This window comes from Hyla sarda, chromosome 6 (assembly GCF_029499605.1).
Source record: "Hyla sarda isolate aHylSar1 chromosome 6, aHylSar1.hap1, whole genome shotgun sequence".
NCBI lineage: Eukaryota > Metazoa > Chordata > Amphibia > Anura > Hylidae > Hyla > Hyla sarda.
The window spans coordinates 90,713,509-90,725,884 of record NC_079194.1 but is presented as its reverse complement, the minus strand read 5'-3'; the positions used below and the strand labels follow the sequence as shown (position 1 = coordinate 90,725,884).

At 40.3% G+C, this 12,376-nt stretch overlaps 1 protein-coding gene across 2 annotated transcripts in view; it reads left to right on the top strand.

The window, feature by feature from the left end:
- ARHGEF3 (Rho guanine nucleotide exchange factor 3) overlaps positions 1-12,376 on the top strand; it is a 420,133-nt gene that overhangs the window by 33,103 nt on the left and 374,654 nt on the right. The window contains exon 1 of one of the 2 annotated variants that reach the window (XM_056524424.1): positions 7,083-7,324. The exons of the other annotated variant lie outside the window; for it this stretch is intronic. Coding sequence (XP_056380399.1) covers positions 7,245-7,324 — 80 coding nt within the window. The 5' untranslated portion in view covers positions 7,083-7,244. Of the gene's footprint in view, positions 1-7,082; positions 7,325-12,376 lie in introns of those variants that run through there. 2 annotated transcript variants of the gene reach the window in all.

The window sequence follows — 12,376 nt, the reverse complement described above, 5'->3', positions numbered from 1 at the left end:
AGTTCATTCTTTCAGAGGACACGGAAGTCGGAATTTCCGTGCCAGAAACATCTGGCGTGGAAAATCTGCCGTGTGCACAGAGCAGCAAAATCCCATTGAATTTAACGGGGCTCTCTCAGAATTCCAATGTGAACATAGCCTTACATTGCAGTTTACCTGTACCTGCTGAAGAGAAGCGTCCCCACAGCATCATACTACAGCTACCATGTTTCACTGTGCAGTTGGTGCTCAGGGTAAGGGGCAGAGGCCAAAAAGTTCTATTTTGGTATTAATCTGACAGAGCAGCTTATTCCATATGTCTCCCACATGGCTTGTGGCAAACTCCAAATGGGACTTCTTGTGGCTAACTTTCCACAATGGTTTTCTTCTTACTCTCTTCCATGAAGGCCGGATTTGTGAGTACATCACTAACAGATCCTTCCTCTTCAGCGTCTCCAGAAATACTATTGGCTCTTGGCTTCTCTGAACAATTTTCTCCTTGCCTGGCTTGTCCGTTACTGTGGATGACCTTGTCTTGGTGGGTTTGCAGTTGTGCCATATTCTTACAACTTTCTGATGATGGATTTTATGGTGCGCCGTGAAAAGTTCAAAGGATTTTTTTTTTAAATAACCCTACTTTGTACGTCTCCTCAACTTTATCTATGACTTGTTTGCTGCGCTATTTGGTCTTCATGCTGGTTTTTGTTTAGAAAGGCTCTTTAACAAACTCTGTAATCTTTACATTACAGACAGATGGACCTATATACTAATTATGTGACTTGCAAAAGTGACTATTGGTCACACCAGATCTTTGTCAGGGGTTTCACATTGAGGCAAGGTTTCCACTTGGTTTTTTTCTGGCAGTTTTTGGTAATCTGCCACTGCAGTTTTTGAGCCAAAGTCAGAAGTGTATTCAAAAGGAATGGGACATATAAAGGAAGGACTTACACTTCTCCCTAATGGATCCATTTCTGACTTTGGCTCAAAAACTGCAGTGGCAGTTTTCCAAAAACATCCAGAAAAAAAACCAAGTGGAAACTTAGCCTTAAGCTGGTGGTGAATACATATGTACTCAACAATTTTCAGATTTTTATTTGTAAATAATTTTGAAATCCATGAAATATTTCCTCCCATTTTCAAATGATAGACTTTTTTGGTATTGATCTATTACATAAAATCGCAATTAAATACATTTGATCCTGTTGTTCCACCTGAATACCTTATTCAAAGCACTGTATCTAAGGGTTCTGCTGTGGAGAGGGTCATGCTCCACTTGTTTTCATTCCCTATCCATATGACCAATGGGAACCTGTACCTGGACCTTTTTTACATTACTTAGATGAGGGAAAAATTGGATGAGGGAGCTGAATTCTCTATTTTGTGGCCGAATATTGTGTCAAAACCTGGGCTGTTCAAACCCTTCAAACTGGGTAAATAGTAATTTGCTTTGAATGTTGTGTCAAAAATTTCCGGTGATACAATTCTCTGGTCCCAAATAGTTTGGTTTCTCTACAGTTTTGCAAATCATTGGAGGTACAAGCCATTAGGTTGGTGTTGACTGCCATCTCTGTACTCTCTATAGCTACACCGCGGCACTTACACATCTCTATGCTATGTCATAAGATGGATTTTGGGTGAGTTCCCCTATTAAAACCGGCATATTGGAACACTTGTCAAACATTATGGGTATGCTGCAGTTTCTGTGAGTAGGTTGCCTGCACCCTCTAGTTTCCTATCTTCCCTCTTCCGTTTATTGTAGTAATGATGATAGAAATAGCCTGACCCTGCTAGCGATGGTTATGCAGAATGTGGGCATGCAGGCAGCTGTTAGCAGGACATTTCCCAACAATGTTCCAGATATTTTGTGCCTCGCACAAGTGTGTAGGAATGTGAACCGTCAATATGTTTGGCAATGATACTAGAACGTTTAGTATAAGCACGAGAAGATATAAGAAAAAAGGTTATCCAGGTACAGGGATGCTATCAAAGACTCAGCAAGTTGTCGCCACTCCTGACATTTCTGTTTTAGGACATTTCCTCATGGAAATAACAATTCTAGTTGTTCTTTAGCACAGTATTAATCACATTCTAGCAAGGCTCATGACTAGTGTTGAGCGGCATAGGCTATATTCGAATTTGCGAATATATGGACGAATATTCGTCATATATTCGCGAATATTCGCATATCCGTAATATTCTCGATTTATTTTCACATATGCGAAACTTCGCGTATGCGAAAATTAACATATGCGATAATTTGCATATACATTAATTAACATAAGCGAAAATTCGCATATACAAATTTTCGCATATGCGAACATTCGCACACCGGTCTCCCACAGTAGTATTAGAGCCTTCTTTACACCACACAAGCTGGAAGCAGAGAAGGATGATCACTGTGATGTTTACTGGGAAAAAAAAAATAAAGTAAAAAAAAAAAATTACGAATATTCATAATTACGAATATATAGTGCTATATTCGCGAATATTCGCGAATATTCGCGAATATGCGATATTCGCGAATAAAATTCGCATTGCGAATATTCGCGAGCAACACTACTCATGACCACAGGTTACAAGTGAGCAGGTAAAGGGTTCTCAGCTGCACCTACAGAGGGGTTTGTCTTGTGTCCACCTCTATCATCGTGTCTAGTGTCTGCACTCCAGAAGTGTCTCCTGTGCTCTGCACCCCCTGAAGCCCGTCCTCCCATCCGTTAGTACAGCAAGGCCCGCTAGCCTTCACACTGCGCCTCCAGACAACCTTCCTATGATACTGTCATACTGAGTACAGATCAGACAAGGATAATGCTAACACCCACTTTTCAATGTATTCATACAACGCTGTATCTTGGGCTCTCCCATACAGAGACATGGAGGGGGCATGTTGGCCGCCTCTTTAAGCGGGGGGTCTACATGCCCCATTCCTGGGGACTGCGAGGGTGCTGTGCAGGAGTTAGCAGGGAAGCCCAGCAGTTGGACCCCTGTGATCAGACACTTATCCTATATCCTTTGGATAAGGAGATAAGTGTTCCTGCACCGGAGTACTCATTTAAAGGGGTACTTTGGTGGAAAACTTTTTTTTTTTTTTTAATCAACTGGTGCCAGGAAATTAAACAGATTTGTAAATTACTTCTATTAAAAAATATTAATCCTTCCAGTACTTTTTAGCTGCTGAATACTAGAGAGGAAATCATTTTCTTTTTTGGAACACAGAGCTCTCTACTGACATCATGACCATAGTGCTCTCTGCTGACACCTCTGTCCATTTTAAGAACTGTCCAGAGTAGTAGAAAATCCCCATAGAAAACATATGCTGCTCTGGACAGTTCCTAAAATGGACAGAGATGTCAGCAGAGAGCACTGTGGTCCAAAAAGAAAATCATTTCCTCTGTAGTATTCAGCAGCTAATAAGTACTGGAAAGATTAAGATTTTTTAATAAAAGTAATTTACAAATCTGTTTAACTTTCTGGCACCAGTTGATTTAAAAAAAAAAAATAAAAAAGTTTTCCACCGGAGTACCCCTTTAATGTGCAGGGTCCAACTTACAGCATCAAGCACTGCACACCAATCAAGCAGGGGAATTAGGGCAGGGGGAGCAAGGAATTAAAGGGGCACTACCGTGCTGACAACTTATCCCCTATCTAAAGGATAGGGGATAAGTTGCCTGATCGTGCAGGGGACCCCCGCGATCTCGCACGCAGCACCCCGCTCTCATCAGGCCCTGGAGCGAACATCCGCTAGGGGTCTGATGACGGGGTCGGTGATCGTGACGTCACAGCTCCGCCCCGTATGACATCATGCTCCGCCCCCTCAATGCAAGTCTATGGCAGGGGGCGAGACAGCTGTCTCGCCCCCTGCCATAGACTTACATTGAAGGGGAGGAGCCGTGACGTCACTATACTCCGGCCCAGTCATCGGCAGTCATCAGACCCGGAGCAATGTTCGCTCCGGGGCCTGATGAGAGCGGGGTGCTGCGTGCGAGATCGCGGGGGTACCCTGCACGATCAGGCAACTTATCCCCTATCCTTTAGATAGGGGATAAGTTGTCAACACGGTAGTACCCCTTTAAGCCCTAATGCACCACTTAAAGGAGTATTCCAGGATTTTTTTTCCTTTGGGCTTTGAGCCCATGATGCCAAGTTATAATAATCTTTAGTTGTTGAAAAAGGGACCAGGAATCCCCAAAACACATCCAGGCAAATTGGGGATCATACAGAACCATACAAACCTTTGAATGGACTGCAGTTTAACACCCCCGTAGCATAGTGACCTTTTTGGTGTCACTCAAGGGAGCTTGTGCTCCACAAACCATGAGAACGCTATGATCACCCTAGACCTCTCCTGCTTCAGAACCTCCCGAGCACTTGCACAGTCAGATGGCCTGCACTGCTTTAGGCAGGCTGAAGCAATCGAGCGCCAAGAACATAGATCAATGTAATGCAATAGCATTACATTGATCAACCTCAGTGGTCTTTTACCTGCAGACCTCCAGATGTTGCAAAACTACAACTCTCAGCATGCCCGGACAGCCGTTGGCTGTCCGGGCATGCTGGGAATTGTAGTTTTGCAACATCTGGAGGTCCGCAGATTGAAGACCAATGAACTACAGTATGTAAGCCATCTACTAATGGCTTATAATAGGCCATATAAAAATCACCACCCTTTCCTCATTTAAATAAAACACTGTAAAAAATTATATAAAAAAAACCTGCAATTGGCCAAACTATTAAATTATTACATTCCCGATCCTGTTCGGTCAATGACATAAACATAAAAAATTATTTTGAACGTCAAAATTGCTGATTTTTTGGTCACATCACAACCCCAAAAAAATATATCATAAAAAGTAATCAAAAAAGCCATAAGTACACAATGAACAGATCTTTTTTTTATACCATAAATCTAAACATAAATTATCCAAGTTTTGTGTCATTGGAACCATACTGACCCATAGAATAAAGTTAGCATGTTAATATTGTGAACTCTAAAAAAAAATATTATTGTCCAACAAAATTGCCCAATTCCATATTTTTTTTAATTTTTCCCTACATGTATTGTTTTTTTATGGCTAAGTAATCCATATGGTAAAATAAAGTGTACCAATGAAAAGTTAAACTAAAATACTAAAACTAAAAATAAAAAGTTAGGGGTCTTAAAAGGTGAGTAGGAAGAAAACGTAAGCCACAAATCAAAATTTGAGGGGTTGTGAAAGGGTTAAAAAGTCCTCTGAAAAATAAAGCTGGACTCTGATTGGTTGCTATGGTCAACTGCACCATTGTTTCTCTGCACAAATTTTGACAAATCTTTAACAAAATTGGTAATTTCATAATTTGATGTTATATTCTATCTATGTATTATGTATATGTCTTCTATTATTCTATTATCTATTGCTCATTATCTATTTATCTATATTTTTTATCTATTGATCTGTCTTCTATTGTCTATCTTCTATTCTAATAATCAATTTTCTCCATTATCTACCTATATATTTATCTATTATCAATGTGTATATGTTATCTCTCTCTCATTTATCTATCTCTCCCATTATCTATCTCATCTATTTTTTTTTCTATCTCATCTATCTACAGTATCTATTTATCTATCTACTTTCTGCCTGTCTCTTTGTCTGTCTATCCCGTATCTATTATCTATCTATCTATCTATCTATCTATCTAATATCTATCTATTATCTATAATCTATTATCTATCTATCTCATATTTATCTATCTATCTCATATCTATCTATCTATTATCTATCTGTCTACTATATATATATATATATATATATTATCTATCTATCTATCAATCTATCTCAAATCTATCTATTATCCATCTATCTCATATCTATCTATTATCTATCTATCTCATATCTATCTAATATCTATCTATCTATCTATCTATCTATTATCTATCTATCTCATATTTATCTATCTAATATCTATCTATCTATCTATTATCTATAATCTATCTATTATCTATCTATCTCATATTTATCTATCTATCTCATATCTATCTATCTATTATCTATCTGTCTATTATATATATATATATATATATATATATATATATATATATATATATATATATAATCTATCAATCTATCTCAAATCTATCTATTATCCATCTATCTCATATCTATCTATTATCTATCTATCTCATATCTATCTATCTATCTAATATATATCTATTATCTATAATATATCTATCTATTATATATCTATCTCTATCTTATCTATCTATCTCATATCTATCTATCTATTATCTATCTATCTAATGTATATATTATCTAGAATCTATCTAGCTATTATACATCTATCTATCTAATATCTATCTATCCATCTATTATCTATCTATTATATATTTATCTATCTATAATCTTTCTATTATCTATACATCTATCTATTATATATCTATATATCTATTATATATCTATCATCTATCTATCTATTATATATCTATGTATCTATCATCTATCTATTATATATCTATCTCATCTATCTACTATCTATCTATTATCTATCTATTATATATTTATTTATCTATAATCTATCAATCTATTTTCTATCTATTATGTATCTATCATCTATATATCTATCTATCTATCTATCTATCTATCTATCTCATATCTATCTATTATCTATCTATTATTTATCTATGTATTTCATATCTATGTATCTATCCCCTATCTATCTATCTATCTATCTATTATATATCTATGTATCTATCTATCTATCATCTATCTATTACATATCTATCTCATCTATCTATCTAATATCTATCTATTCTCTATCTATTATATATTTATTTATCTATAATCTATCTATCTATCTATCTCATATCTATCTATAATATATCTATTATCTATCTATTATCTATCTATCTCATATCTATCTATTATCTATCTATCTATCTATCTATCTATTATCTATCTATCTATTATCTATCTATCTATTATCTATCTATCTATTATCTATCTATCTATCTATCTATCTATCTATCTATCTATCTATCTATCTATCTATCTATCTCCTCATAGTATCGGCACGTCACGTGACAACCCCTGAGTTCAGTCTACGCCGGTGATTGTGGGCGGAGCCCGAGTGACAGGACCGGTCGGAGGAGGGAGGGGGCGGGGATTGATGTTTAAACATTGGGCAGAGATTCGGGATCTGTGTACGTTACCCGGCGGCCCCGCGCTGATCTCTGCGCTATCCCGGAGTGAAGTCCCCGGGCACTGACCCCTCTGCCGCCCCAGCCTGGCACCATGGAGGTGATACCGCAGGAGCCGGGCACGGGCACCGCTCTCAGGCATCAAGGAGGAAACCTGACCAGTCCAGCGGAGAGGTGAGGAGGAGGGGACATATACCTGGGGACCTGCCGGGCACTACAACTCCCAGCAGGTGCTGCTCTGCTCCCAGGACATGATGGGAGTTGTAGTCTCCGCTTATAATCGGAGTATTCTATACCTGGTGCCTCATATATCCTGTGTTTGTGAAGAATGTGTGCCCTATTCTATGAATATTCATTAGGTTAGTCAGGTATTTACCCAGGTGTGACGCCATTTTTATAAAATGTAGGAGCCACTCTGTGTCATACTGGGAGTCGTAGTTTTACAACAGCTGGAGGCACCCTGGTTGGGAAACACTATGGTAGACCTGTCACACGTTCACATATATGGGGGGCTTCCTCCACCCATCCATATTCTGACATCTCCCCCACTTATAACAAAATAGAGAGAGCAGCACCACCACTTGTTCAGGGCCCCCAAGGGCCAATGCACACTACAGAAATTCTGCAACAATTTCCTTGCTGAATTTCGTCAGGAGATCCGCGACACCCGGAATCGGCTATTATTTTACAGCGGAAATACGCATCAGAAAGAAAAGTCCCATTGACTATAAGGCTTTTCCAAGTGGATTCTGCCTAAAGAATGAATATATTTATTGTTCCGGCGGAATCCAGACCGCGTCGGAAATTCCGCAGTGTGCATGGGCTCTAAGAAAGGCAACATGGAGCCCCCCCCCCCTACTGTATGAAATAGAATAGTCTATATTGCTGTTCTGTAAAACAATAAATAAAACAGGGTTTCCAGACCAGTGTGCCTCCAGCTGTTGCAAAACTACAACTCCCAGCATGCCCGGACAGCCAGAGGCTGTCCGGGCATGCTGGGAGTTGTAGTTTTGCAACAGCTGGAGGCACTTTGGTTGGGAAACACTGGTCTAATAGAAAAGCTGTCTGTGTTGCCCCTGACAACCAGTAAGAGCTCCGCTTTCGTTTTACCAGAGAGGCTTATAAATGAAAGCTTAGCTCTGATTGGTTGCTATGGGAAACAGCTTCTCTTTTTGGGTATGTAATCCTTGCAGATTTGCTGCGGACCCATTATGTACGTGTGATTGTTCCCTTGAAGTGTCACTGTCGTTTTGGGTCTCCGTGCTAAAACCCTTATCGATCAGGAGAAAGGTGCAGAAATGCTGTTCACTACTCGCTCATAGCTGCCCCATAGACTTAGATTGTAGACAAAGATTGCTAGGAACCAGGTAGCGAATAGCAATGCTGCGGCACACTTTTTTCCAATCTCATTCTCCTGATTGGTGGGGGTCTCAGCATTGAGACCCAGACAGATGAAAACTTTTAACACGTCCCTGTGAAAGTGACAGTGCGCATTTAGGGTACGTTGACACTACAGGATCTGCCGCGTATTTTCTGCAGCTGATTTTACTACTCCATTGGGGACGATTTACCAAAGTTGTCTATGTCCCGCATCAATATAGACCAAACTACAGTGTTAGGCCGGTCTATTGTGCGCCAAATTTATCAAAAGGGGCACGGCTCTTGATAAATTCTGTGCATGGACTTCGGGATCTACGGTTTAGACTGTAGTTAAACCTGCTCCAACATGGTCTGACATTTCAGCGTACTTTCAGCCAATGCGACTTGTCGCTGAAAAGTCGCTTTTGATAAATTCAGCACCAATGCATTTTTGCATTTTCCGTCTAAAATAGACTAGAATGCATCATGTTCTAAAAATCCTTTAAAGTAAAAGTCGCAGAAAAGTCGCACATATTTAGACTGCGACTTTCTGTGCGACAAATTTAGACAGGAAAAACCAGTCTAAATAATTTGATAAATCTCCCCCATTGATTTCAATGGGTGGGGAAATATGCAGCAGCAAAATATGGCACGTGTGACGCTACCCTTATGGTCTATTTACATGTACAGTCCCTTGGGCATATTTAAAGGGTACCTCCCATCAAATAAACTTTTGATATATTTTAGATTAATGAATGTTGAATAACTTTCCAATAGCATGTTAATAAAAAATATGCTTCTTTCTATTGTATTTTTCCCGATCAGTCCTGGCAGCAAGCATTTCTGACTCATGCTGGAGTCCTAAACACTCAGAGCTGCCAGCCTGCTTTGTTCACAGCCAAACAGGCTGAGAACAAAGCAGGCTGGCAGCTCTGAGTGTTCTCCTTTGTGAACAAAGCAGACTGGCAGCTTGTAGTGTTTAGGACTCCAGCATGAGTCTGAAATGCTTGCTGCCAGGACTGGTAGGGAGACCCCTAGTGGTCATTTCTTCAAAGTGGAAAATTAAATAGAAAGAAGCATATTTTTTAATATCATGCAATTGTAAAGTTATTCTGCATACATTAGTTTATAATATATCAAAAGGTACACTGCAGGAATTGAAGCTGCAGATTTCATTGTAACTAAATGACCTAACACAGCTTCAAATCTGTAACTTTAAATCCTGGTCATCACATATGCACTGGACACTGTAGGTGTGAATAGACTGTTAAGGTTTATTTATTTAGCATGGTTTTTTTTTATTTATTTTTTTGGCCGAGATTTCTTGACAGATCACCTTTAATATAAAAGTCTCAAAAAATAAAAATAAAAAAAAAACAAACACCTTATATCATTTATGTATACATTAAAACCATATATCTATATAAGATCCAGACAACCTGATCTTAATTTTTTTAGGGAACAGTACATCTGTCAAACTGTAAATCAAGTGTCCTGAAGCGAGGTCAGGGAGCAAAGGGGCATCACCCTACATGTTAGGCTGCATTCACATCACGTTTTTGCAGCGTTTTTTTTCCCCGCATCCAAAACCATAGCCAACCATGGTTTTTGGTCCGGGTGAAAAACCGTATTAGGCTGGGTTCACACTACGTTTTGTCCCATACGGGAGCGCATACGGCAGGAGGGAGCTAAAAGCTCGCGCTCCCGTATGTAACCGTATGCGCTCCCGTATGCCATTCACTTCAATGAGCCGACCGGAGTGAAACGTTCGGTCCGGTCGGCTCATTTTTGCGCCGTATGCGCTTTTACAACCGGACCTAAAACCGTGGTCAACCACGGTTTTAGGTCCGGTTGTAAAAGCGCATACGGCGCAAAAATGAGCCGACCGGACCGAACGTTTCACTCCGGTCGGCTCATTGAAGTGAATGGCATACGGGAGCGCATACGGTCACATACGGGAGCGCGAGGTTTTAGCTCCCTCCTGCCGTATGCGCTCCCGTATGGGACAAAACGTAGTGTGAACCCACCCTTAAACCGTATACGTTTTTTTTTTTTTTTTTTAATCATATGAGCGTACGGTTCCATACCGGTTTGCAATATACGGTTTTTGACTTAGCACAGTTTTTTTTTTTCTTGGAATCAAACAAGTGAAACTTTATTCAAAATAGAGTGAAAAGTTAAAACCGGACATCATTCTTCAAACCGTATACAGGTTGGTATTTGTACACACGTTTTGATACGGTTTAGTCCGGTTTTGAGGAATCCTTTTTCCATCAAAAACCTGATAAGGGAACTGTATAGCAAAAAGGTGGTGTGAATGCAGCCTTATATAGTGGTTTAGCCATGAGTATACATTTGCCATACGTTTTCTGTACTGGACAAGTGGACTGTGTTGGGGTCTGTGCACTTCACAGCTGCTGCCTCTGAGAAGTCACTTGATATTCTTCACCCTAAGAGGATTCATTGCCCCAGGAACCTTAGTACTTCATGCTCTTGGCTTTAAATTTTATAGCAATGCTGCTTTAAAAATAAAAATAAATAATATTTTTTTTTTTTAAAGGAGTCATCCAGTTCTTTTAAATTAATGAATTCATGGCCAATACTTAGGATATGAGATTTGGGGGAGTGAGGGGGGGGGGGGGGGGGGGTCAGCAGTTGAGGCATTATACTTTTAGCAGCAGCTGTACCTCTTGTTACAGTTCAGTCTCTTTCGTTCCAATAGGACAAGGCTCTAACGCAGTGTTTTCCAACCCAGGTTCCTCCAGCTGTTGCAACACTACAACTCCCAGCATGCCTGGGCATGCTGGGAGTTGTAGTGTTGCAACAGCTGGGGACACCCTGGTTGGTAAACACTACTGTAGAGAATTGTAATACCAGACACAACCTCTACTACAAACACATGACTAGTGGGGCGCTGGACCCACACTTACGTGTTATTATAACAGGATAGGCCATCAATTGCTCCTTTCACACTACTGTTTTTGCCCAGTAGGTCCGTTAGGAAGATAGCGGGAAAAAAATTTGTGCATGACACGTCTTTCTCCCGCTATCTTCGGCCGCAATAACGGGTGTTATAACTGACATTAAAGCGCAACTGTCATCAAATCTGGGCCATACAACCTACACGCAGCCTCTGTACTGTGTGCAGATTGTGCATTAGGCAGTGTTTTTACCTTTTGTCTGACGTCCTTTATTACCCCAAAAAACAGTTTTGATGGAAGCCGCACACAGTCGGATAGGCATGGCTGGGGTTCGCAATTTCATGCCTATCCCCTGCACGTCAGCACTGGGGCTGCTGTGTGATTGACACACAGGTCCCAATGAATGTGCCTCTTCGCTTATCCACCGTGCGCGCCGCGGCATGTGTCATCATGCTCTGCTGTTAAAAATACTTTATTCAGATGTGCACCTTTATTATTACTGAATATCTAATAGTGCCCGCTATCCTCTTCTTGATATGCTGGTGACCGGAGACGCGCGCTCTGTTGCTTCTATTCCCAGTGCCTAGAGGCAGAGAGGAAGCGCGCTCCCTGCTTCTAGCACTGGGCATGTGCACTGAGGAGGTAGGCGGCAGGAGTGAGCGCTTGTTGCCATGATAGGCGTGGTGGCGGCGGGGCATTGCGAGCCACGGCAATTTGACTGTGTGCCGCTTCCATCAAAACAGTTTTTTGGGCTAATAAAGGACAGAAGGTAAAAACGCTTCCTAATGCACAATCTGCACACAGTACAGAGGCTGTGTAGGTTATATGGCCCAGATTTGATGACAGTTTCGCTTTAAAGGAATCCCATGTTAAAGGGGTACCCCACCGGAAAACATTTTCTTTTAAATCAACTGGTGCCAGAAAGTTAAACAGATTTGAAAATTAC